A 26675-nucleotide genomic window follows, 5' to 3' on the forward strand; every position below is an offset into this window, starting at 1 on the left:
TAAAATAGTATTGTTATTTTATTTCGTTTCGTACATGGATATTTAAATTCGATTTCTACAATAGATAGATATTAAGCAACTTTAAGAATTCGCAAAAAGAAAATTATTTGCGAATTATCTTTTTGATCGATAACACTGCACAACAAACTTAAAGCTTCCTTCTAACTTCTTGGTTGATGTTAATTAGTCAGAAAACTTAATTAATTAGGTGACTGCAGTCGACTTAAGGAAGCAGAATTAGAATCTCGAACCGAAATTTCGCGCATAGTTTCCAAGTAACAAGCAGAGGGTATCATAGTTACTTAAGCTAAAACAAACTTTATTTACATTCTATGTACATTAATTCTTCAATTAAGATTGTCTGTTTCCATGGAGAGGACAAAAATCATGTTGTGCAGCGTTGATCTCATGGATTATCTATGAAGATTTAATGATCGTCTTGATCGCGTTCGTGAATGAAGAAGGTGTCTTGATATAGAGAGCTTGGCGTTCGGTGCATCATTGTGACAAACGAGCTTCCCGACGCCGGCGTCGATGTAGGATTTGGTGTTGGTGTTAATAATGGTGTACCTTGAAGACTGATGGCCAATGGAAGAGCACCCGATGTGCACAGGCCTACCGCTCCTCTTCCGCTTCCAGTAACCGAGCGATATCTTGAAGGTCTCGTAGATCTAATAGAGTTAATATTTTCATTAAATATACTTTCTTTCTTTGTTTTATGAAAGGAATTTATATGTCTAACAGGAACTGTTAGATATATAAATTAGACTTTTATTAAATTTTCTGGTCAATTGAAGCTTATTTGTTCAAAAAATCTGATTAGAGAAAATCGAAGGCTTAAGCAGTGTTTCTGAATGTTGTATTGTTGGAAAATATAATAAGTTAATTAATAAAATTAAATAATATTAAATCGAATTGAATTAATATTGCGTGTTAAGAATATAGAAAAATTTTCCAAGTAGTAAACAACCAACGTGATAACGTCGAATTTTATTCGTTACATATTTTCAAAGTTAACTAAAAATGATGTATTTTTGACGGTTTTAAGTCACAGATTAAAAACGTCATTATAGTCAAAATAGACATTATTTTAAATTTCAAATGATGCAAATAAAATACATATAAAAAATAATAGCATAAAAAACCACAGCACAAGTTATAGTTTGTGATATTTAATTATTATTACATTAATTAAAACATTAAACGTTTCGGCCACAATCTGGCCATCTTCAGTAATTCAATAATATTCTTAAAACGCAGAGTTACATCTAGTTGACATTAAATTCAACAGTCGAGAGTTGTAATTAAATAAACATGTTCTTTTATATGCAAATAAAATACTTTATTGATGTTCCTTTTGCTTTCTAAAGTTAAAATCATATAATGCCTTTTGACTTGCAGTTTCTCTCATGTTCTGTAACATGTAATTTCGTGTCTTCATATCTTCTGACATGCATGTTGCCTGGCATCCTACAAGCAGTTCAGTATGCTGCGTAAACCTTCTAATGCGCAGTAGCGATTCCTGTAGTGAATTGTACTATTTACAATGTACTATTGAGCAGCATGCATGACAGAAGATATGAAATTGTATTTCACGTGACTGTAGTTTCAGACAATATAATCAGAGACTTATTTAAGATTGCGCATAAGTTTAAAATAATTGGATTATGTTTTAAAATATTAATTTTTCTCTAATAAATTTTCAAAATACGCTTTTTGGATTAAATTAAAAAAAAAATTTACAAATTTGAAAAAAATTTATTTTACATTTATACTTAATATAACAGATATTTATAAAATATGTACTTATTAAGACGTTTCTTTTCTATATATAATAAATAAATATTTTATGAATATTTTACAAAATTTAGAAAGGACATAAAGTAGGATAGGATCAAAAAATGAATATTCCTCTTTTGACACGAAAATCGCTTACATATACCTATACTCTATAGAATACATGATAAATTTAACATTTATATATTATCGTGATTGAGGTAAAGTTTTTTTGACGTGTTAAAGTTAATGTTAAATATATGTCACGTAATTGACGTTGTGACGTCAATGACCAATTGTGACCGAATATTGACATGCATTAAAATACTAGTTACTATTCGGATTATATGAAGAGGAAGCATAATTGTGTTACCTCGAACACTTGCATTTCAATAAGCGAATAAACGCGGCTCGGAAAGTCTTGTTGAAAATAGTGTAGATGATCGGATTGATTGTCGAGGACACATAGCCCAGCCAGAGGAACGTATCCACTACGTGTCTTGGCACGGGACATTTGGGACACGCGGCGAAGAAAATGTTAAGTAGGAAGAACGGTGCCCAACACAGTACGAACGTGAAGAACACCAGTCCCAGGACTTTGCTGGCCTTCTGCTCAGTCGCGACCGCATTCGCGGCCAGGGATCTCTTTTTCGTTCGGCCCGCTAGAAACCTTGAAGAATGCCGATTTTCAAGGATGCGGAATTTTTAATGTCCAGATTCCTTGGAGAAATGGCTACCTGAGATTTAGCGTGGTCGGCGTAACGTTCAATTGCAGCTTCAGGGCCCTCAGGGTGAAATTCCGTGTTTCGCGCGCGATGTTCTCCGGCGTTTGGGTCATCTGATCCACTTTCGACTTGAGCCGAGGTCCTGCGGCGGGACTTCCGGCGCCGTTCACTTCTGCTAACTTCAAATGCGGCAGAACCTTTCTCACACGTCCACATTTGTCGCTGCTTCAATAATTAAACGGAACTTTCTAAATCCCCTGGAAACTTTTGTTTTTCGTAGACCAAACATTCCTTTATTACTGTTACTTTATTCACAATTAATCTTTATTTAGAATTAAATTTTTTACATGACAATACAAAGATTGCTATTAATTAATATCAATAAAAAAAATATTGAGTAAATAGTTTCTTTCTATGCTATTATCTATGATTATTTTAATTAAAACAAATTCTTTTATAAAGTAAAATAGTTTTATTTCCGTTACTATGAATATTGTTCTGATTAAACTCAATTCTGAAAATCAACTATAATGATTCAACAAAAATGGCGTTTTGGTAGGATCAAACAGATTTTTTAGTTATTGATAATGCGTCCCCAATTTTTTTTCATCAACACGTTAATTTTTAATCGTAAACTCTCAATAATCTGCGCACGAAACCAATACTGCCATGTTATTGCTGTTGCAAAATTAAAGACACAAAATAAACAATGTAGCTTTCATTTCTGTAAAATATTTCGTATTACATCACTAAAAAATATTTCGATTGAATCAATGAAAAGGCTCAATAAGAATAACATTTTGCTGAGACCCAGTAAAAATTTTGATTATGATAACTAATTAAATCGACAAAAAGGCCTAACAAGAATGAGGCATTTTGGTGAAACCAACCAGAAATTCTATTTGATTTTATTAAAATGTCATTCTTGTTGGGTCTTCTTGTTGGTTTAATCAGAACACTTTTCTCACAATCTGAGTGATCTAATACAACGTATTTTACAGACAATAAAACTACTTATTTCTTTTATTCTACTATTTATTTTGCAATAGCAATAACATGGCAATGTTGTTAGTTGTGCAGATTGTTGAAAGTTCACGATTAAAAATTGACACGTTATAATGAGGAAAGTTGGGAACGTATTAATTCACGGTCTCGCACTAACCATTGCGTTGCGACGCTTGATTTAAGATGCATAGACTCGTGGATCGTCGCTTCGCATTGATATCAGGGATGTTACACGTGCGATTTGCTTTGCATAAAATAGAAACGCAGTTCGATGAATGATTAACATAAATAAAGTAGTGTTATATAGCTGTAAATTTATTTTAATTATTTTTAAATTTATTTATTTAATAAATATACTTATAATTATATAATTATATTAATCATAAAAAATTTAATTTTATTTCTTTCTAGAAATAATAAAAGTATGAAGTAATGAAGAAGTATAATTGCGTTTAATTAACTTTTTAACATTTATTCTCTGTTTCAACATTTATTTTGATGTAATTTCTTTTTTACGTTAATTGTAATTAATTATAGATAATATCTGTGAATGTATCTACATGCTAATTATATGTAATTTACAATTATTATGTAAATTTTACATTATAATTTAATTACATAAAACATCTGATATGAATAATATGAGGCCATTTGCAAAAGTAGTTATCTTCATTAAAAATATTTTTGGGAAAAGCGAAAAAGCTTACAAGCGAAACAATTTTTCTCATTTAAATTATTAATAAGTCCTTTTTTTGAAAAATTAAGAAAAGATTTCATAAAAAAATAAGAAATTAGTTTAGTTATAGAAAAGAGAGAAAAAAGGGGATTTTTTTTACTCACTTTTCTTCCTCGATTTTATTTATTGATATTAATCTTGGTTTATAACTTGTACATAGCTGAAATTCTCAATTCATTAACACCAAGGGATGTTAAGGAATTCAAAGATTCCAATATCTTTTTTGTTTTTTATTTTTGTCTTTCGCATTTTTTGGCTCATATATTTTAATTGTAATATAGAAGGTATTTCCAAACTTAATCGTATAGTAAAAAGGGATGATTTTTTCGAAAGAGAAAATGAAACGAAGGTCCAATTTCCTTCACACAAGATTTTATTTTGGGGAAAAATGATTTTAAAAATAATTGAATTCTCACCTTTCGTTTTCTGCACTGCAGTCGGAAGTGCGAATGTGTCTTGCCAAGGTTGACGGTCGCACGGTGGTGGTTGCGGTTGCAGAACTGGACGCTGTCGATGATATCGTTTTCGCAGACGCGTATCTGCCGCCTAGCCGACGAAATTGATCTCCCTCCAGATTTTCAGCCGCGAATCGGGCTTTCTTGCGCAATAGTTGTACTGTCAGAACGTAAGTCGCCACCATGACGATCATAGGAATGTAGAAGGCGATCAGGGAGCCGAATACGAAGAACGCTCGATTATTTATGACGCACACTCCCGGGCGTGGCATGATGTTTGAGGGATTAATTACGCCTGGAACAACAATCATTGAGATCTCGTCACGCCTTGATTATTCTCGTCTCTAATTAGCTGTCGATTGAAGCTCTCGATTACCCGTCAAGCTTCTCGGGATCTCTTCCCGAAGCGTATCCCCTCGAATCGTCACCTTGTAATCGTTGTTTCACATTTTAATATTTCAACGTAAAATGGAACAGATTTTATTTCAAGTGTTTAGAAATTATAATTGGATTTTTGAAAGGTTTTTTTTTTAAATGACAAGGATAGAGGAAGGAGGAGATTTTATGGAATACTATTTTCTTTTATTAAAATATATAACTTACAAGTATCAATAAATATTTATGTGACATGATTACATCTGATACAATTTTGTCAGCTATAGAATGATGCCAATTATACTGTTACAAAAATTTAAGAGGGAAAAAAGGTTGCAGTTATAGAATTGGAGGAAGAATATGGAATATGGAATTATTAACTAGTATACAATATAACTTTAAACGTCAGATACACGCATACATTTCGTTAGCATTTACTTCAGTTCATTTAATTCATTTGAAAATTACGTTCAAGACCTTCGAGCCAGACTGAGTTACAAAATTAATACTAACATACGTAAATAGAAAACACGCAGTTTTAAAACTGTCTGCTACCTGTAAAACTAAAATGCAGTATTTTATGACAACACAGTAAACATTAACAACCAGTGGATATATTGTAACGTTTATAGGCAGACTGTGAAGAAATAATTTCGACGGTTGCTCTCAGAATGCAGCGTAAAAAACTGTACAAGATATCGTGATATTCCACATGCAACCTCCCATCTATTTCATAGCCATCTTCTTTCCTCTATACATACATCAAAAAGAAATTATTTTCACGAATAATTCAACCTCATCGCTAACTTGAGCAATCGAGCCTCTCTAACAAGAGAGCAAATGTGGGATTAGGAATATTCCGAGAAATTTGATGTAATTCAACTAATTAGAATTTCTATTAGGCTATTTGCATTACAAGAGGTGAAAAAGAGGAAAGAGGTTAGTCTCTATTATCGATTAGGACGGCCATCGAGAGTCTTGATAAACGTGTATCATGCCGATAAAGCATCGCGGCAACGTCACGCTTTTTCGCTCTTCATCTCGCGAGAATACAGTGAAAATTATCGGCTCGTAAAAACGCGAGGTCCTCTATCGATCCGTCGAGGCATCGCTCGTATCTTCTCACCTTTACTTTGTCACAATTTGCGAAAATGTAAAATAATCTAGTTTCCACACTGAAGAGGACTTAAACCCAGAGTCGAAATGTTTGCAATTAACTTCGTTTGGTAAATATATACATTTTAATTGTTTGCAAATTATGTTTTATCGCTTTATGAATATACAGTTATGCACATATATAATTTACGCATTAACGATCGCAGAGACTCATATTTTATGTGTATTACAATACCGTATATTTATTTAATTTTATAAATGGACAGTCTTTTAGGGGGAGAGTACATTATTTACAAATAATGTTTAAAAATAGCAAACATTATCAAATATATATATATATATATATAAACAGTAAATAATTTTTAAACAGTAAATATATGTATATATATATATCAAAAGAGAAGAAAGGCGAACTGAGACACTATAATATATTACTGAAGTTATCAAATTATAATTTATACTTAAGTGGCAAGAAAATATCTATTAGGTCAGAAAATTCGTTCACTAATATGCATAATCGGTTTAGGATTTAAATTTTCCGCAAGAGGTACGATGCAGTTCCTCATAAAATAATATGTTCTTTCGGAGAGTTTTTGCCGAGAATATGAGATTTAATTCACTTCAAAATTTTAGAATGGGCGCGCGCGCACTCGCAATGTGACTTTACAAAGAAAAATGAGAGATCTAATAAAATCCCATTATTTATCACTCTTATGAACGAAAATCCTTAATACAATCCTTTTGTCATAAACGTTAACACAAAAGATAAACACAACGGACGATTTATCTTGGAATAGAATTACCCAGAATAAAGAGAATTGTATATTCTATGAGTGTGAGCAAACATGAAACGGCAGTCATAGTTTCCGTTTCTCGAATACATTTCATCTCGGGAATTGTTTGCCAATTCTACGCGTTTTCATCGCGCTCGTACTTACTCGTTTTATGAGAAACGTGCTGATCCATATTGGGGGCTTTCTATTACGGGGGTGGTCCCCGTGGATCGCCCCGCTGCTGATATGAAGGGAGTAAAGAGGAAAGGGGTAATTTACCTAACATCGTGATGGAGCTGGAGACCAGCATAGCCAATAGCCAGACAGCGGCGATCTTGAAGCCCACCATTCGTTTCGTGGATGTGTGACGTGTCCTGAGCGGATTACGTATACCCAGGTAACGGCCCAGGGAGATGAAGCACATATGCATTATACTCGCCGAGCACGCCAACACGTCGCACGTCACGTATACGTTGCACCACACCACGCCGAACGGCCAATACCCTGAAAATTCGAAAATACGAGAAGCTAGGATGTCAGGTCGGGGGCGAAAAGGTGTCGTGTTATCTGATATGAACTTCTTAGGCTGTCTATTATGTCAAGCTTCAAAATTGAACAGCTTATTTCGAAATTCTCGTACGCTCGTATATTTGGACAAGGAAGATTATGAAAAAGATGGCAATTTTATTATAGTATGTAATAATTTATATGTGGTAATTAAGCTATTTAAATTTAAATTCTCTCAAAATATTATATATACGTTTGATATTACGTGAAAAATAACATGATACTTTTTTTTTATATTCTTAAAGTTTTTTTCATATTTAAGAATATTATAAACTTTCACATGTATATATAATCTACATAAAGCAACGAATGTGAAATAACAGCTTCCTTTTTCAACTTTTAGTTCAGAAAACATTGATTAAAAAGTAGAAAGAAATTTAAACTGTATTCAAATTTCAGTCGTATTTGAAATATGTATTAAAACATCGGACAAAATATCGAATAATTTATAATCAAAATAATTTTTAAAGTTATTACAATAATTGGAATAATAATTGATTAAAGTTTATTTCTATTCTGCAATATTGTACTTTTTTTGAAGACTTATAATTAAGTTTGTAGTAATAAAATTATAATTTACTTTGCATAAATTTTTTTTTGTACAGTAATTCTTCATCTATGAAAAAGCGCAGAAAAGAGAATTAATAGTAAATTTTACGTAAATTTTTTTATGCTACTTTTTTATTAAAATATGACAAGAAAGGATTCAGATTCAAGTGCTGAATTGTTTCGGGATTTTCGACTTTTGTTCGGCATTTTTTTAGAAATTTGTGCTTTTTTTCGTAGAAATGATAACGAGAAAGTAGGCTAGGGATAAGCCTCATTGCATATATAGAGACTTAGCCAGAACGCGTGAAAAAATGCGCGGGAACGTACGATGCATTCCCGTGACGCAATGAATGGGCACATCAAACGACGTCAAATGTCGGAAATGCGTTACACAAACCGTCATTTTCCACACGTAAATTCTCCGAGCTGCCGATGTATTTTTATCGCTTCAAAGATTTGTGGAAACTTGAAGAGTCCGTTGATACGTCTGGAACATTTTAGGGCTGTATTCATAGCTGTTTATGACTTGATAAATGTTCACAATTTCGGAAGTCGGATCTGGACGTTTGCTCTTATTTCTTACGAGAATTTATGATCTTATTATTATCTTCTCGAGCGGTCTACGACTCAATGAGATTTATTGGTTATTTATTGATTATCATTAATCATTCGTTTATTTATTTTCTAATTAAAAGGTGGGGCGAATAAATAAATAAATAAATATATATATATATATAATATATATATATGTGTATGTAAATACATGTATTTTGATATTTCTTGATTGAGTAAATTTATCTAAACATAATTTTATATTTCTTTACGCATTAAAAAAATTTATAAACATTTTATATGGTTTGAACATTTCGCGAAATAAATCGTATCACTTGATACTAATATTTGATTTTCGAAGAATGTTTACTTAAAAGTCAAACCTGAAATTTTCCAAATACAACTGAATGCAACACCTCGTATGCAGTTACTCGGTGTTATTCTAGGGATTACACAAACATTATACGATTAGACCATATGATGATGGATTATTTAAACTAAGAATGCACCGGATCGTAAAATTACCGGATACCGAATATCGGAGATCCGGATAGAATATAACATCAGATATCCGATTGGATATCCGAAAAGGCAATTTCTTCGAGTCGAATATCCGACATTTTCCGGATATCCGAGAAAGTGTCTTCTAAAAAAAAAAACGCCTATAGGGAAAAAAATTTAATTTTGCAACAATGTATAAGATATTATAGCATCATAAATATGCATACTTATTTCTAGAATTTGTATAAGAAAACATTTGTATAAGAAAGAAATCAATAATTTAATGATATCAAATTTCAACTGGATATATTCCTAGATACTAATAATATCCGACCGGCTATCCGATAAAAAGGTACCGGATACTTTTCGGATATCCCTAGTTCAAACAATAATTTTATCATTCTGTTTTACGATGTTTCTTATTTTTATCGTATCGAATTTGTTATTACATAAAATCTGATATTGTAAGTATAGCTTAGAATGAGTAACACTTAACGACTTGAACAAGAATCGCGAATACTTCAAAGTTTGATTTCTTCTTTTAATCCACCGGCATGGATCCTAATCCAATTAAAATGATCAACTTAATCCGTCGTCTCTTACTGTAGTGCGCTGCACTCATAGTGAGAATTAAGGCGGGAAGCGCAGAATTTCTGAGGACGCATAGTAACCCCAAAAATTTGCATAGTCGCATTATATTAAGATCTCCTCGGAGACTACGTTGCGAGGAATTTCATTAGTAACAGATTAAAGCACGGCGTGATGAGCAGACACACTGCAATAAAGATCTAAATACGCAAACAAAAAAAAAACGTGAAGAACAAAAGTAAAAATAAGAATAAATGAAGTAAGAAAATCTGCTAATGTTATAGCATATTCTAAAATTCTAACGTTGACATTCAAGGTGATATTGGATGACGCAGATTTTCGGTATAATATATGTTTAATATTTGATCAAAGACAGTTTGAATAGCGATTAAATTAAAATTATAAGTACATATCGCGAATTACATTTGAGTAACCCATTTGCAAAAGTATTTCCATTTGAAATGTTTTCTGACGAGAACAAAAAGTCTTGGAATTTTTTTATTTATCAATACGATTCTCTTTTTGAAAAGTTAAGAAAAATTTATTGTTTTAATCAGTATATATATATGACATGAGAAATTTCTGTTTCTTTCATACAATTTTTGTTTATTAAACTATAATACACTTGACTACTTTTACTGAAAGGATTTAATTGATTTTGGAACCAAAATGTAAAAACAATTAAATCTTAAAGTGTACTAAAATTTGATAACTAAAAGCACAAACTTTAGAACAAACATGAATAAAATTGAAATAAAACTTGAAACAAAATTCGAAATGCACGATAGATTCGTCTAAAGAAGAAAGTCGAATCATTAAAACCTCTCGATATTGCATACATTAATAATTCTATTGAGATAATTTATGAAGACAATTATCTGCTTCGCAATTGTTATTAATTCCGTTGCATAGAGGATTTGTTCTCATTCTTTTATCAATTGGAGAAGTCAGCGGCGGAAACTTTGTAGGCTTCCCCGGAAATACGCAAGAAAGAATTGGAATGCGAAAGAGAGTAGCCGACAGTTCGTACGTGAAGGCGCGAATACGAAATATGCCGTTGAATACGAAATATTCGCATAGCTCCGAGGTGGCGAGTTTGCCAATTTTCAACCACAAAGGCCCTGTTACGCGCCGATGCGCATTGCCGTAACAAGGTGCATACGCGTCGGGTTGCATCGCCACATACGTGCTGGTAATGCACTTCCTGCCGTTTTCGCGGCATATATTCGTGAAAATATGAAAATAAACGTTGGAAATGAACCGCAACTTAATGAATATAACGAGCGTGCTGAAAAAAGCTCTAAATTTCACGCTTTCGATGATTTCATCACGAATTTTGATCTACCTGAGATATTGACGACACCGTTTCATCATCACGATGATTAATTAAACATCAAAATAGGAACGCAATAATAACAATAATAATAATAATAAAATCGAAATAAATAATTATTATAGAATAATTTCGAAAAGCATTTAATATTTATTGTTTTATAATTTTTGATGCTAAGTAAATGCTGTCCTTGAAATTCCTCTGGCACTTATTATCTTACGTTTATTTATTTATAAATAAACTAGATTAATTGTTAAAATCTTGATAATTATATGTATTATTTATATAAAATGTGATGATATGCTGGAGATGAATTTCGAAACGATTTATGATGGATAAGCGTCATCGAAGATAATTGTAGGCTGTCATCGAGCCAAGGTAAATTGGACACTCGAAAGTACTTAATCGCCATACGGCGTGCTTCGTTGCTCGCAGTAATTTCAGTCGAAACGCGAATTAATTAGTGCATCACGGCACCTCGTAATAGGATCAAGGATGCCGAGAATTATTAAATGTTATATCTCCAATTTTCTTTGCTACTTTTTAATGCTACCGTTTTATTTTCTATATATATATATATATATATATATATATATATATCCGAGACATTTCAGCGTACAAAACAAACGAAAATATTTTTTTACGATATGACTGTAAAATATATTGGGCAAAGTAAAGAAATATCTATTGATTGGGTAGAGTTAGAATTGAAGAGCGCCACGGTAAAATATTGTTGTAAGTGTCAAAATTGTGAAAATGCGATTTTTTGTGTGAATGGGTTGTAAATGCAATGTTTCTATCATATACTAATATTTGGGAAGTGCTGATACAATTCGGAGAAAAATGGATAGTTTAACTCAAAATGTTAGAGAAGTTCATTGCGCAATTGACAATTTTACTTGGACTTACAGTGTTTTGAACTTTTGAAAACTTTAATATGATTTTTAAAAAATTAGAATCACTTAATTAAAAGAGTTTGCAAACATTGCTCATGTCTTTAGTCATTACGGTAATTTTTTTATAGAATTCTTGAAAGTGGTGATTAAAAAAAAAATAAGTATTTTGCTCTTGAAAAATTTAAAAAATGGCATTTACAACATTTTATACTTTCGCTTTCGATTTTAGGATGTATCTTCAATAATTGCTGTATCATTATTTCGTATTTTTAAATAATCATTAAGCATTTATATATATAACAGAAGGTTCTTGCATGATTAGAAATACACTTTGGATATTACAAACTTAAAAATTTTAGATTCGCTGGTTTAAAGTTTCAAAAGAGGAAAAATTTCAGATCCAAATCTGTGTTACGAAATTTGAAAGTGCAAAAGTTTGAAAGTTTGATCTCTTTAATTTTAATGATATGAGAATTGACGATTCCACCCAAGGGAGATTCGGGAGACCCAAGATATTTTTTTTCTCATGCGAATACAACCCGAGGAAATATCGCAAATCTTGCGTACTGTGCAATATCGAGATATTGGAACTGCAAAGTACGAGCACTTTCATTGCAACGGCATTAGACTCGACAATTTAAGAAGTTGAAGGAAGTTGGTATCTAGATACTTCAATAGAGTTTCATATTAACGAGTTGATAGAATCGAATAGCGCGTGTCGTCACTCTGTCCCGGATTTTAAATTCTCAGGACCCAGATACGCTGGAAATTACTCCTTTCAGGTCGCAGAGCAAAAGCTGTCTCGTTCGCGAGATAAACGAGCTGCGACGATGAATCCGCTAATGCCTCGCGTGTCGTCGGCGCGTTTCGCGTGAAGAATGGAACACAAGCACGTGACGCGAAAACTCGCGGATGAAGTCGTTCCTCGACAATGCCAGAGGCGAGGAGGGCGAGCCAACCGATTGTTCGCAGGACAAAAGATGTCATTTGTATTTTATTATAAACTAACCTGTTAAAGATCATTTTGAAACCGATAGTCTATTCTTGACTGAAATACTGAATAACTACTGCTCAAACATTTTAATAAATGTTTCCCTTTTCTTTTTTGTAAAAAATAAACTAAATATATTTATCTCTTAGGTTTTGATGCTTTTTATATTTGAACAAAAAAAATGTTGATTACATTTTAATTTAGTTTTTATAATAAAATAGAAAAAAAAGTAAGGGAATACAAAAGCTATAGCGGACAAATATTTAATTTAGGATTAGAAATTGTGAGCAAGTTACATACTCTGTTTTACAACTATTGATTATGTAAGGGGTGAAACAATCACAGAGTTTGTAAAAACAAGTAATACTATGCTAGTGGTCAAATAACACTTTGATTAACGTGCAAACGTTGGTTCTCATTGAGATGCAAGTTCTGAGAGTACAATATTACATCCTAACCTTTGTGAAAGTGTAGAATAATTTGAGTTAATAAATATTTAGTGTGAAAACAATTTCCTTAAAAATTATCCCTGAAAAAGACTGACTCAATTTTCAATTTTTAAGAATGAGAATTTCATTCTTCAAAATGACACTTACTCTAAAAATTTGAAGAGAGCACACACACACACACACACACACACACACAAATGCATATGCAAGTTAACAATTCAACTCTAATCTGTAATACCACTTAAAAATTAATGATTAAATTTTGTAGGCAGTGATGCAGTTTTGAATTCAATTAATATTAATCACCGGACAATTTACATGATTGTTAGGGAACTTCATGGTAGAGGACATGAGATCAAAATAGAGAGAGCGAGAGAAAGAGAGAGAGGAGAGGGGGGGGGAGGTTGGGGGAGGAAGAAAGAGCGTATAAACAGACCTTTCGAGCGCATCGTCTCTCGTTTCCACATTGTTCTACTGTACCACGGTGTCTTAAGCTTCGGATTGTGTTACGAGCGTAATCTGATCGCGCGCGTCGCTACGCAGGTCCTTCTAAAATTCCGCTACGACGCGCCGCTAATATGCACTGTTCCACTGTACACCCATTATTCGCGACACTCAGCGGAAAAGCAGCAGATATCCTTTTCTACTCTAAATATTCCTGTCCTTTCTCATTCCGTGCCGTTCCATATTTTTCTAGCATCTCAAAATACTCGAAAAGATATTTGGAAATATTTTTTATGTGATGTTTACTTGCTCCTTGAGATATACATACGTTTTATTTTATTAAGGGATTATAAAAGTAGCAGATGTCCTTTTCTACTTTAAATATTCCTGTCCTTTCTCATTCCGTGCCGTTCCATATTTTTCTAGCATCTTAAAATACTCGAAAAGATATTTGGAAATATTTTTTATATGATATTTACTTGCTCCTTGATATACGTACGTCTTATTTTATTAAGGGATTATAAAAGTTCTGCGCACGGAAGGAGGCACCTCCAGTAAAGTGTTTACTGCTAATTGAGGATTAAAGGTACATAAGAAAACTTTTTATAAATCTTTAGAGATTTTGTGAGAAAATGATTCATAAAAAGTTACAAAAAATAATTTTATTAAAAGTTTTAGTAAAAGATATGTTTTTAATACGTGTTTTAAAAAAAAATTACACGTTGAATGTTACGGAAGTTTAAAAAAATCTTTTTTCTATCTTTTGAAGTAATAAAATTCACAATTTTCCGAAAAATTTAGTTTTTCTGTTGTTATTTCCAAAAAAAATTTATGTTTAAATTTGTGTTAAAAATTTAATCGATGAAGTTACTATTTACAAAGAAATGCCACTGGAATTAAAAAGATATCTTTGATTTTCGACAAATCAAAAATTAATATTTCATAATTTTTTGATAAAAATAACTTTTGCACTTTGTTATTTGTTCACAAAATCTCCAAGATTATGTTTATAAAAATTTCTTTTATGTATCCTTTGCTCTCAATTAATAGTAAATATTTTACTAGAAAACATCTTTTTTGTGCGCAAAGGTTCTACAGCTGAAAATTAAAAGGGCTCAAAGGGAGATAAAAATTGAAAAATAAAAGAGAGGCAAATTCGTAAGGTCTTTTCATAACTCACCCAGAAAGCCAGGAATGGCACCCAGAGGCATGACGAAGAGGCTGACAAGAAGATCAGCCACGGCTAGTGATAGTAGAAAGTAGTTCGTCACATTGTGGAGTTTTCTATCCAGGCCCACTGCGAGACAAACCAATATATTTCCCAGTCCTCCAGCAACTATGAACACCGCCACGAATAAGAAGCTCCAATCAAATCGACGTGCCTTTGTTCCCGTACTGTCGATTCTAGATCGGTGCGAGCAAGACACGGCCAGGTCCTCGGCGATGCTTCCGGCGGGCGAACATTCCAAAATCTAAAACACCGGGATATTTCGGGATATTGTCGTTGCGTCTGAGATGGATGGCTGAAATTTCCAAGATGTCAAAACGAAAAGCGACAATTTTTAAGTGTCGTCTCGGATTTGAAATATCGTCCCTCGTCTTCGAAATGAAGATCTTTACATGTCACCCTTGGACGGAAATCGAATAACTTTATCGCTTCGAGGGAAAAATGTTCAAGTGAATAGATATAATTTGAGATTCAAAAAAGAAATGTTAAATAAAAAGGATATTTAAAATTTTTTATATATAAGATTTTTTTATATAAGATGTTTTATACTTTAGTTTTTTATACTATAATTTGCAATCAAATATTATATTTAACAATTTCTATAACTTCACATTTTTATACATTTCAAAATTTTACAACCTATTAAAAATGTTTTTTCAATTATTTATGATGTCTGAATCTTTAAAGGTTAGTTAAAAAAAGAATTTTGAGAACTTATATGAAAAATTTAAATTAAAGAAATTCGATGTTTGAAATTATATTCTATCTTTTTATTGAATTTTCTTAATATTTAATTCTTTGAGTTTTGAAATCGTAAGATGCTTATCTTCTATAAGCTAATTCATCCTCGAGTGTTCTTTCTTATATTTTCAAACTCTAAGTTGAACTATGCGAATTTTAAATTCTCAACCTGGAAATTTTGATACTTTGATGTCTTTACTTTCTAAGAAAACTTACTTCCTCCTCGATGGATGTGACGTTACAATTCCTGGTCGGTATCCTAGATAGAAAGACGCCCTCAATACTCTCGAGGCCATTTAGGAGTAAGGACACATTGACGTTACAACTCGCGTAATCGCAAGGTGTACAAAAAAGCGTCATCGAAGAAGCGGTGAATGTTCCTCTCTCGAGCGCTGTGCAAAGATGATCGAATCCGGCGGAAACGATGTCGCACTCTTCGGCACAACCCGAAAGAGTGTCGTTGCAGGACACCTGGTGCAGTAGCGTCGTCCAGTTATTGGCCCAAGATGTGAAATTGCCCTCCGAAGCCAGCATGACGACCCTCGATGGAGTCCTTGGGATTAAGACCTTCAGTCACGATCGATAACACGTGTATGCGAAGTCTTTATGCCGATCTGAAGTATTTCTGAAGATAATCTGAAAAAATAACAAGACTTTTATATCCATAATCTCGTCATTCTCTTAAAATAAATTGAAAGTTTGAGGGAAATAATGTCGTTCCCTTCAACACAACTGAAAACCTGTTTTTGAACTTGGTAGAAAATTATCGAAACAATATATTGTATTAAGTGTTATTTTTATCATTTTTGTTTCATAATTCTTAAAAGAATCATTCTTTTTTAATTATGATGATTTTAATGTCTTATGAAATTATAACAAATTCAGAATAATTTATCAAAAGTAATATAATAATTCGAAATAATATCAAGAGTTTATATTTATCTATCTTAAACAGTTAAAAAATGAATAAAATAGAATATTTCGAACTTCCATTACCAAATTTGTCTTAACTCTAAATATTCTCTGTAGAAAACTTTTCTTTTGATTTACAAAAGTGGCACAACTCAAAATATGTATACATTCTTGTAGAAGATATTACGATCTCTTTGAAAACCTTAAGAACGACAAAATTGCTATTTGACAGATGAACTATGAAGTTAATTTATTTTTTATTATTGATAGACTAATCTTTATTTGACTCATAATTCATAATAAATGAAAAATTACATTTTATTAGTTGTGTTACTTTTGAAGTAAGAACACGATATTAAATTCACGTAATTAAATTTTTGAGCGATTATTGCAAGTGTGGAATTTGATGAGAAAAATTGGAAATAGATTTCCTAGAGATACGGTTCTCTTACGCGGAAAGTTGATAATGATACAATGACATTTATAAATTTCAATTTAATTTATGATTTTATAAAGATTAAAAAATTAAAATAAAATTTTTATAGATTTATTGAAATTTATTTGGTTCATTTGTTCTATTTAAAATTTAAAATAATAAGTACGAAGTTATTCGAGCGTAAAAAATATATTAATCGAATGAAATGAAATATTATGTATTAAAAATGATACACAAAAATCTTAAATTCTGTATAATTTAGTCTCTAAGTATATTGATAAAAAACTAAACAAGCTTAATTTCAGCAGATTAATTTTTCAGGGATATCGTCTTGTGTTTTATTCACCTTTTTTTTTTTTTAATTACCGGAGATCGGAATGGGCTTTGTCATCGGTTTCTTTATCGTCAGGAACTCACAGCGTTTACAACGTTCACCAGAAAGGAAAGGAGAGGCGACCATTTGCGCGTTGATTGCGGATAGAATCTTACGAATAAAGTGCCGCTCTTTCACGACAAACAAAGGATCGGCTCGACGCCTGTTCGTAGACTATCGGGGACATCGATAAATGTGTAAGATCGGACGCGTGCGATCTGCGATCCGTTCGGATATTTCCACAGGCGGGTTACAAAAATGTCTGTCCCCTTCAGGGCTGCTATTTATTTGCTGGAACCCCACCGATCGGATTAATTGACGTACACGATATCGACAGTCCGTGTTCTCTACCTCGCGACAATGCTGATCCCCGAACAAATTGCTACTTCGGTAAGCTTGCTTGTCAATGACATGCTGGTGCATGTTATCCGGGTTCACTCGTTACGAATAGTATTATAAAATCAAAACTGAATTTTCGACAGAAAGTAACTTCTTTTATCTTCTCTTTAATACCTTATGATTAAAATGGAGTAAACAATGCTCGTATATTTTCTTAAAAATTAACGCAATGTCATGGCTTATTTCGAGCTTTAATTAAATTAATTGTTAATTATATTAATTGTTAATTCAAAGTTAATTTAATTAAAGCTCGAAATAAGCCATGACATTGTGTTAATCTTATGATTAATTTAATAATTCCATTTAATTGATTCCTTTTTCTAATAAATTTTTAACAATACCGAGAGAATTTTAAACTTTTAAATGTCAGAATTAAAAGTTAAGAACATTACAAATAATAAAAGATATCATCTTATAAATCGAATTTTTTTTATTTAAATTTTTCGTAGAAGTTTTCAACATTTTTAAAATAACTCTTCGTTATCTAAAAGATTGAAAAATTAAAAAAAAATTTTAACAGATTACAAAATTTTGAAATGTGTAAATTTGAAAAATTTTGAATATACTTTTTAAGCCACAATAATAATCTAGAGTGAGCTCTCGAGATATTAAGACAAGCATTAATTAAAAAATATACAGGTATATAAGAGCAGTAATATCGCAGTAATTGGTGCGTTTGATTTTGACAATAGTACATATATTTCACTTCTTACATATATATGTGTGACAAATCGATCGAATGTTTCAGCTTCATAACCGCACCGAATGAATATTTTTCTTTTCTATTCTTTCTAATACATTATTATATTATCAAGTGTGTAGTGGATAAGTCTTTTTAAGATTCACAACTGCCTAATTCGTTATTTTCCTTTAGCGATCACTTAGCCGTACAGTTTTTTGATAGTCAATCTCTTAAATTCGGAATTAAGAGACTTTCCTTACTACTCTGCGATTTAATATATCACATTGATATTAACCAAGAATATCACACTTAATTACTTCATCGCTGAAGATGGCTCGAATGGAGCTGAAACATTATATCGATTTGTCATGTAAGAAGTGAAATATACTATTGTCAAAATCAAACGCATCAATTACTGCGATATTACTACTCTCAGTTGCTCGTATATTTTTAAATCAATGATTATACTTTTTAAAATTTTTCTCTTGAATTTTAAATTATATCTATAGTCTCTTTTGAATTACTAACTTTGAATTACTTATAAATGGTGTGGAATGAATGACATATATAAGTTAATATATATTATTTATAATCATAATTTATTTATATCAATTGCTTAAATCTGTGATTAGTAATACTAATAATAAAAGCTTTATACCGATGCATCTATTCTACAGTTCATTCATTTAGCCGAAGCGAAATTCGCGCGTCGACTGGTATTTGTAATTAGTGTAATTAAAGCGGTTATCGCGAGTGTAGAATTTTACGAGCAAAACTGAAAACCGATTTTCTGTTCCCCGGATACGAAGATACAGCTCTCCGCTGAGTTTACGTGGAAAGTTGATAACGATATATTAATTCAGGGCATGAATAATAAAGTTGATACATTAAAGCCGTGACGGAATATTGCGACGCGCGCAAGAGTACTTGATCTATTTATATTTACGAAAGTTCGCTATCACAATATTTCCACGTATAAAAATAAACATTATTCTTGCGCGACCTGCATGTAACATGTGTTACTTGCAAACTCAAATACAATATATGTGCTGCCATGTGTCATCTTGCTTATCTTAAATATGTATTTATGATATTCAATAATACATACAGATATTTGTAAGCTAGTATATCGCAAATTCATTGATGACATTGATGAAATTACATTAATGACAAGTATAATGAAACAATTCATTAGAAATAATTAATTATTACTCACGTTGAAAGAAATAAATGAGAGAAAGGAGAAATAAAAGAAAAGGAGAAATGTATTTGCTGGATAATTGTGACACATTTTGATGAAGGTACACTTTTATTGCTAAACACACAGCAAGAAATATTTCGTATTCGTGTTGGAAACTGTCCACTCAAATCCTTGTCAAAATTTTGTTTGGAAATTTTTAACATATTGTTAATTTAACATTGTGATTGTGTTATTTAAATAGTTTGTGTTAAATTGGTATTTAACATTTCTTAGGGTCAAAATAACACAATTTATGAGTACGTGAATAAATGAGTAATGTATTATAAATGTTTATTTTACTGAAAAAAAATACTTTATACGTTTTGTTTACAAACTATGTCAATATTTTTTATATTCTTTTATATAATATTTGTACCTAACTTATATTCATTTTGTGTTCACTCGAATTGATACATAAATTTGAGTGGACTGTTAAATAGAGTGACACGTGTTAAATTTAATACAAATTTTCCAATACGATACATTGGAAAATGCTAGAAAAGATATTTACTGCACGGCTATCGGCCATCGTGATTCGCAATTTTGGAGCTTAATTCCAAAATTGCATTCGGGTTGCGTTTTTCGATTTTGCAAGAAGCTGAGGCGCGAAGCCTAAGTGACTTGATCCGCGAAAGTGCATCAACAGGGTTGAAGTGAACCGTGCCAGCACCGATGTGCTCGCACCAAAACGAGCATGAGTTAACACGCGTTCGAGAACAGGACCGATGGAAGAGAATGGGAGATGCGGATGTAATTTATTAGCAGTCCCGCGTGGAAAGTGATACGGCTTTACAATGACTACTGACACTTTTAAGGCCAATGACAGTGAGAGTCATCGAAACAATTACTATATCGGAGTACCTAAAGACGAAGAAGATACTATCAGAGTTTCTGTATTTTCTGTGGCCAATTAATTAATAGATTATTGTCTTTTTGTTAAACATTGTTAAACAGACATGAAAGGATTCCTCGAAATAAGGATAACATTTTGTTATTTTTAACTTCCATGTGTCAAAATGTAAATCAATTCACTTCTGTGGATATATTGATTTGTTTAACTTCAAAACAAACCACATCTATATTAATATATGCACTTAAATAATGAACTAAATTTGAATCAAATTTAATACATTTTCTTGAGTTAGATTGTTTAACTCAATTGTTTTAGTTAAATTATATACTGACATATTGAGTAGGAACAGTCCAAAGTTACAGAAATGATTAAAAATAATTCAAATTGGGTATAAGTTTAATAGTGAAATTAAAGGAGATTAGTACTCGTAATTATTTGCTCATTAACATTCTTGAACAGCTACATTACTATGTAATTACTGTGTAACTAAACGAAGTTTATTTTGTATTGAGATAAATTTTCTTCTTTATTTGGAGCACGATCGTACGTGCTCAAGCTTTGCAAGCTTGTCGTCCATTAAAGCATTAAAGAAGCATATGAATGTTAAAATATAAAAATATACTTAATGTACAAAACAAAAGTTATAGATTATTTTACGAAATCCACAAGATAATTAAAATCACATCTGATAATCGCCGCTTTGCTTCTTTTCTTGCTTTTTATAATTGTTATAATTTTACATTCTAAAAAAATTATATGTAGAATTATAATAATTAAAGTAGATAATTTTATATATTTCCATTATAAATTTTATTATAATTTTTGTACATATTTATGTAATTCTATATATTCCTTTACGGCATATTAAAGTTTATTAATCAACTAGAATTAAATATCGAGTAATCTTTTCATTGTCGTGGCAAAAGGATATTTATTTGGATTTTTTTAAATTCGTCACAAATGTCGATTGTTTCAATATCAATTGTGACGAAAAATATTTATTTATTTCTCCCATAATTTTCTACAAAAGCCATTTTTATTACATTAATAAAGTTCGACTAGTCGCAATTATACTATCGATAAATATTTATATATAACATTTCTTGTGAATTTATTATTATAAAATTCATAAAAAAGCGACGAATTTTTCATCAACTGACCAATCATAACTTATGAAATAATAATCAAGACAAAAATTCCTTGGCTTAGAATTATAAATGTGTTATATTTTTAACTTTAGGATTCCTCGACTCTTAAATATATAACAACATTTGTCTTTAATAATATACGCAGAGTTCTGATAATCGATCCTTTCGGCAGAATGACGCAAATTAATTGTGATGTTTCATGTTAATTTTTCCGAGAGAGAAAGAGAGAGAGAGAGAGGGAGAGAAAGAGAGAAATAAAGAACGGATCCCGAGAAAAGGTCGACAGTAATCCAGTTATTTCCGCTTTCCATGAACAGAAAGCCGGAAATTATGACTTTTTACCATGTATTATCGCAAATTCAAGCTTATAGCGTTTGTTATCCATACATTTCCTTTATTAAACAGAAAATACGACGTAATGCGCATTAACAGGTATTAATAATCAAATATATTAAATTGAAATTCATTAAAATACAAAATAAAGAAAAATAAAGACTAAGGTAGATTTATATATAAAATGAAACAAAATGAAAAATAGTAACGATAAACGATCAAATGGATAATATTCTTTATTATTATATACAAGAAGTGCTAGATATGGATTAGAAAGGACATAAAGGTGATTGAATCATTTTCTCCTTAAAAAAATAAGACGATATTAAAGCAACAGGTCTCAGGTCTTGTCGTATGCGATTCAGCTAATAAAATGTCGAACTTTCGCCGAAAGTAAATGGTTTACGGGAAGGCTCGAGGCAACGAGCAACGAGATCAATAGCTACATCTCCCTGATAAAGGGATCGCGAGATTAATGAGAGTCTCGCGCGTAGAGATGCGGCTAATCGAATTGCATCTACATAAATGGCGGCACTTAAAATTCGCGCTCCAACGACAATAACTTTTTTCTTCGCAACTAAATGACGTATGCTTAATGTATCCCAGATTCTTTTAACCCTTCAATGGATTTTTATAACATTTTGGATCTTAGAGCTTCAGTTTCGCTTTAAGATTGAATGAAAATTCTAATGGCAGTTTAAATAATAATTTCTAGAATAATAAATATAAAAATTTTGTAATAAATGTATTTTGTGATAAATGTATAATAATTATATTCAGTGAAATATCTAAATAGAGAAATACAATTAAGATTTTAGAGATACATTCAAATATATTTTTGATAAGATTATAAATTCAATATATATCTCTTTTTTTTTAAGAATCAAAGAATTTTAAGAAAAATTATGCATTTTAAATCTATAAGATCTGTCAAGGAATTTGTGAACTAAAAAGAAAAAAATTGTCCTAAAATATCGTTATTTTTATTGTTCCTTTTTTTATTTGACAAGATTGCGACGAAGCAAATAAATCAGTTCTGCAACGAACAATATCTGCGAACTAATCCTGAAAGAAAAATAGTATAGATTGTATACGGTCGATTTTTATGATTGCACTTACTTTTTCAATTTCTGTAGCTCGCGTTTCGACGCCATTGATGCTCTCGTTTCGTCGTCGGTACAGTTTGTTCATTGTCTGAACCTCAGACACAGTCGAGACACTTCTTACTTTCTTTACTTGAAATTTTCACTCGTATTTCACAAATCGAGATTGTTTTCTTTCTTCAAATTTACGGACACTCACGGGAGACGATAAAGACAAATATTTATTTACTTGTATACGAGCTATTATTTCCATCCCCTTCCTGAAATTTTATGACTTTGATAAAATATGATTTATTAAATGTTAGACGTTTACAAAAGAAATCCATTTATGAAGTCATCTCTCGCAAATTCTCTGAGGGACTTTGAGTGACAATTTTCGCCGAAAGTGTCAAATAGGAAAGCCATCAAAGGTCAAATGAGTTTATGTGGTGAATTTTCTCTAACATTACCTAAAAAACATTTTCGTTTTAATTCTTTAATTATACATTTTTTTAGCAAATAATATGTCTATCGGGGTTAATATATCTATGATAAAAAATTAAGAAAATAATACGGCATACTAAATAATTCAAATAAATTGAAACGACATTGAAAGGATTTGTGCAAATAATAAACTTTTTTGGAAATACTGTCTAAATTTTAGAAATTAAATATTTAATAAACTTATGTAATAAAGTTATCGTGCGCTGTTTAAAAACTTTATTACAGAAAGATATTTAAAAAAATTGTTTTATTTTATTCATAACTGCTTTCTCTACTGATATTATGTCAATTTATGTATTATACAACAATTAAAAATTGATGAATAAATTTTTAAAAAGATATTTATCGAAATTTATAATCGAAGGATTAATTGCCAGCGTAATTCGATTTATACATGATATTAAGAGTATCTCTCGCTAAGAAACTGATTTGAATTTCAGTGTCGCATTTCATCTTCTAGCTCACGAAACCATGAATCTATATTGTATGATATCGCGGCTCTTCGATATCCAAAATGAATTCGGCCGATCGGATTTATTAAATCTCGTGGCTCGCTCGATATTTGAATAGCAAAGTAGCGCGATTCTACCAACTTTTTATGCGCGATAGCTCGAAAAGCTCGGAGTACGAACGAATCTCGATGAACGAGGTTGTTAATCATAGAAATCGAAACATATTAAAACGAACTTTTTATTCTATCTACCTCGCAATATTTATGATGATCTGTATAAAACTTATTAGTGATTAAATTAATTGGTACACGATTCACAATTAATAATTAATTTAATAATTACAATGGTAACTATTTGTTGAGAATGTAAATTTATTTTTTACGTGTAAATAGTTAAATAAGAATAGTATGTATCATTTCTTATTCGCAGTGTGAAAGTTCCATTAGGAATTTTTTTTTATAGCATAAAAATTCAGAAAATTCGCGAATTTGATGAATTTAAGCGTGAGAATGAAAAGTACTTGATGGAAGACTCATCTTGTGCACTTATTGTGCAAATAATGTCGGTGAAAATTACCATAACAAAGGATTAGTTAATCTTTTTGAAAGTCAATAAAGCAACCCGTTTAATGTCGTGATCAGTTAACTTGTTAAATTCAATGCTTCGGTATGCTTCGTGAAACGTTTAATAAAATAAATTTCGACATATATTCAGAAAATAATAAAACTGATGGCTATGCAAATAATGCAGTAAAATAATGCAGTATATTTTATACATTTAGAACGTATCGAAAACTTGAAAGATGCGTACAAATCGATGAATCGATAAACAAACTATCGGATATTATTTAGAAATCATGGAAAATATCTGGCAGAAGATATTTTTTTTTACTTTACATATTTACAACGCAAATAAATATTTATACGAAGATTACTATTACATGACAAAAATCAGTTGAACTCCTTAAAATAAGTAATGTCTGTGTCTAGCAATCGCTTGTCTCTGTACTCATTAAAATAATTTATTGAAAAATATTCATTATAAGTTCAATTCAATTTCGATTCCCTTCACAAGATTCAGTTCTTTTTTTTTTCACGTAGCAACGAAATAAGCGACGCGACAACGAAATAACAATCTGGAGTACACGATGCTCGCGCTCGGACCGCGCGGATCATACTGAAAAGGAAGCTACGGAGGCTGCGTGGCGAGAGATGAAAGGAGACGAGCAGGACGGAAGCGAGAGACGGAGGAGCGGTAAAAATTTGCGCGCCACCCGGTATTTCCAACTTCCCTTCCCGTATCTCTCCCTTCGCGCTTTTTTTCCCTTTTTTTCTTTCGTTTCCGTTTTCCTCCCTTTTCCCTTCCATTATCGCGAACTTCCCCTTATTTCTTTACGACGCAGCCGATTTCTTCCTTTCCACCGCGTAATTCTTCCGGGGTCTCCTCCGTGTTGTAAATGTGTCCTCGCGCTCGCTTTTTCTTCTTCTTTTGTTTCTTCGTTTTGCCGCATCATGCCACGCGATTTATGACTCGAATTTGCGACGGAAGATGACTGAATTTGAATAAAGTTTCTACATGAATGAAATGGTGAATTCAACCTTAGCTCAGCTCCAACCTCCTTCCCGCATCGCGGTTGGCAAATTACTTCAGACCGCGGTAGAGATTCGAATATCCTCATTCTCTTCGTGCTCGAGTTAGTTTCAAAGTTAAAATTGTGGTAATTGTTTAAAATACTTCAGAATTTATTTATCGTATTATAGTATGATTACGTGTGATTATTTAGTTTCGTCTTACTTAGCAGTTTAATTTAACTATTGATGTCAATTTACTAAAATATCCTTTACATATTTTACAGTTAGCTATTATTCAAAATATTTGTGTGTGCGTATTAGTTTTCTTGTGTGTTACATCATTTACTTTTACGAATAAACTTTTATAAACGCATACAAGGATTTGGTATTACCAACTATCTGTCCTAAATCTTCTTAACGGGTAAAAAAGAAGAACGCTTTCGTTAGCAAGACGTGCATTTAATTTCGTCAAGGAAGAGAGCTTTGTACTAAGTAAAGCCGCTTCGTTAATTGCACGTTATTTCGCCAATTAAGAAACTTTTTCAACTTCGAAAGCTTGAGCAACAGTATCGCCATACGCATCCTATAATTTTATACAGTTACAGTAAACTCGTCTGGAAAAATCGAGAAACTTTAAGAAAGTATTTTTTTAATTATTATTCTTTCAATGGTGTCTCATTACTTAATAATTATTTAAATAATTCTTAACAAAATAAAATATAATTGTTGCTATACTCACAGCAATTATTCTAGCTAAATGTTTTTTTTTGTTATGAACGGAATTAAAAATATATATAAGAAATTTTTTTATAAAAATGTAGAAGACTGTAAAGGAAATAAAATCATTTAATAATAGTGAAATTCAACGTAGTGAATGTTAAAAAAATGTG

At 31.5% G+C, this 26675-nt stretch overlaps 1 protein-coding gene across 3 annotated transcripts; it reads right to left on the reverse strand.

The window, feature by feature from the left end:
- On the reverse strand, window positions 1-26565 carry 5-HT2A (5-hydroxytryptamine receptor 2A). 3 transcript variants are annotated; one of them, XM_087415323.1, is made up of 9 exons: window positions 25155-26565; window positions 23296-23539; window positions 16017-16436; window positions 15012-15303; window positions 7241-7465; window positions 4659-4992; window positions 2514-2723; window positions 2150-2446; window positions 1-671 (listed from the first exon to the last, which is right to left on the reverse strand). In XM_087415323.1, exons 3-9 carry the CDS (start codon window positions 16332-16334, stop codon window positions 428-430), a joined length of 1920 nt encoding a protein of 639 aa, XP_087271449.1. In that variant the 5' UTR covers window positions 16335-16436; window positions 23296-23539; window positions 25155-26565; the 3' UTR covers window positions 1-427. The 3 variants fall into 3 exon arrangements, with proteins under 3 accessions (XP_087271449.1, XP_087271448.1, XP_087271450.1); XM_087415322.1 differs by having other exon boundaries at window positions 2514-2726; XM_087415324.1 differs by lacking the exon at window positions 1-671 and having other exon boundaries at window positions 1739-2446; window positions 2514-2726.
- Window positions 26566-26675: the final 110 nt, after the last annotated feature.

The sequence above is a fragment of the Acromyrmex echinatior genome, chromosome 17, assembly GCF_024713525.1.
Source record: "Acromyrmex echinatior isolate Ae372 chromosome 17, ASM2471352v2, whole genome shotgun sequence".
NCBI lineage: Eukaryota > Metazoa > Arthropoda > Insecta > Hymenoptera > Formicidae > Acromyrmex > Acromyrmex echinatior.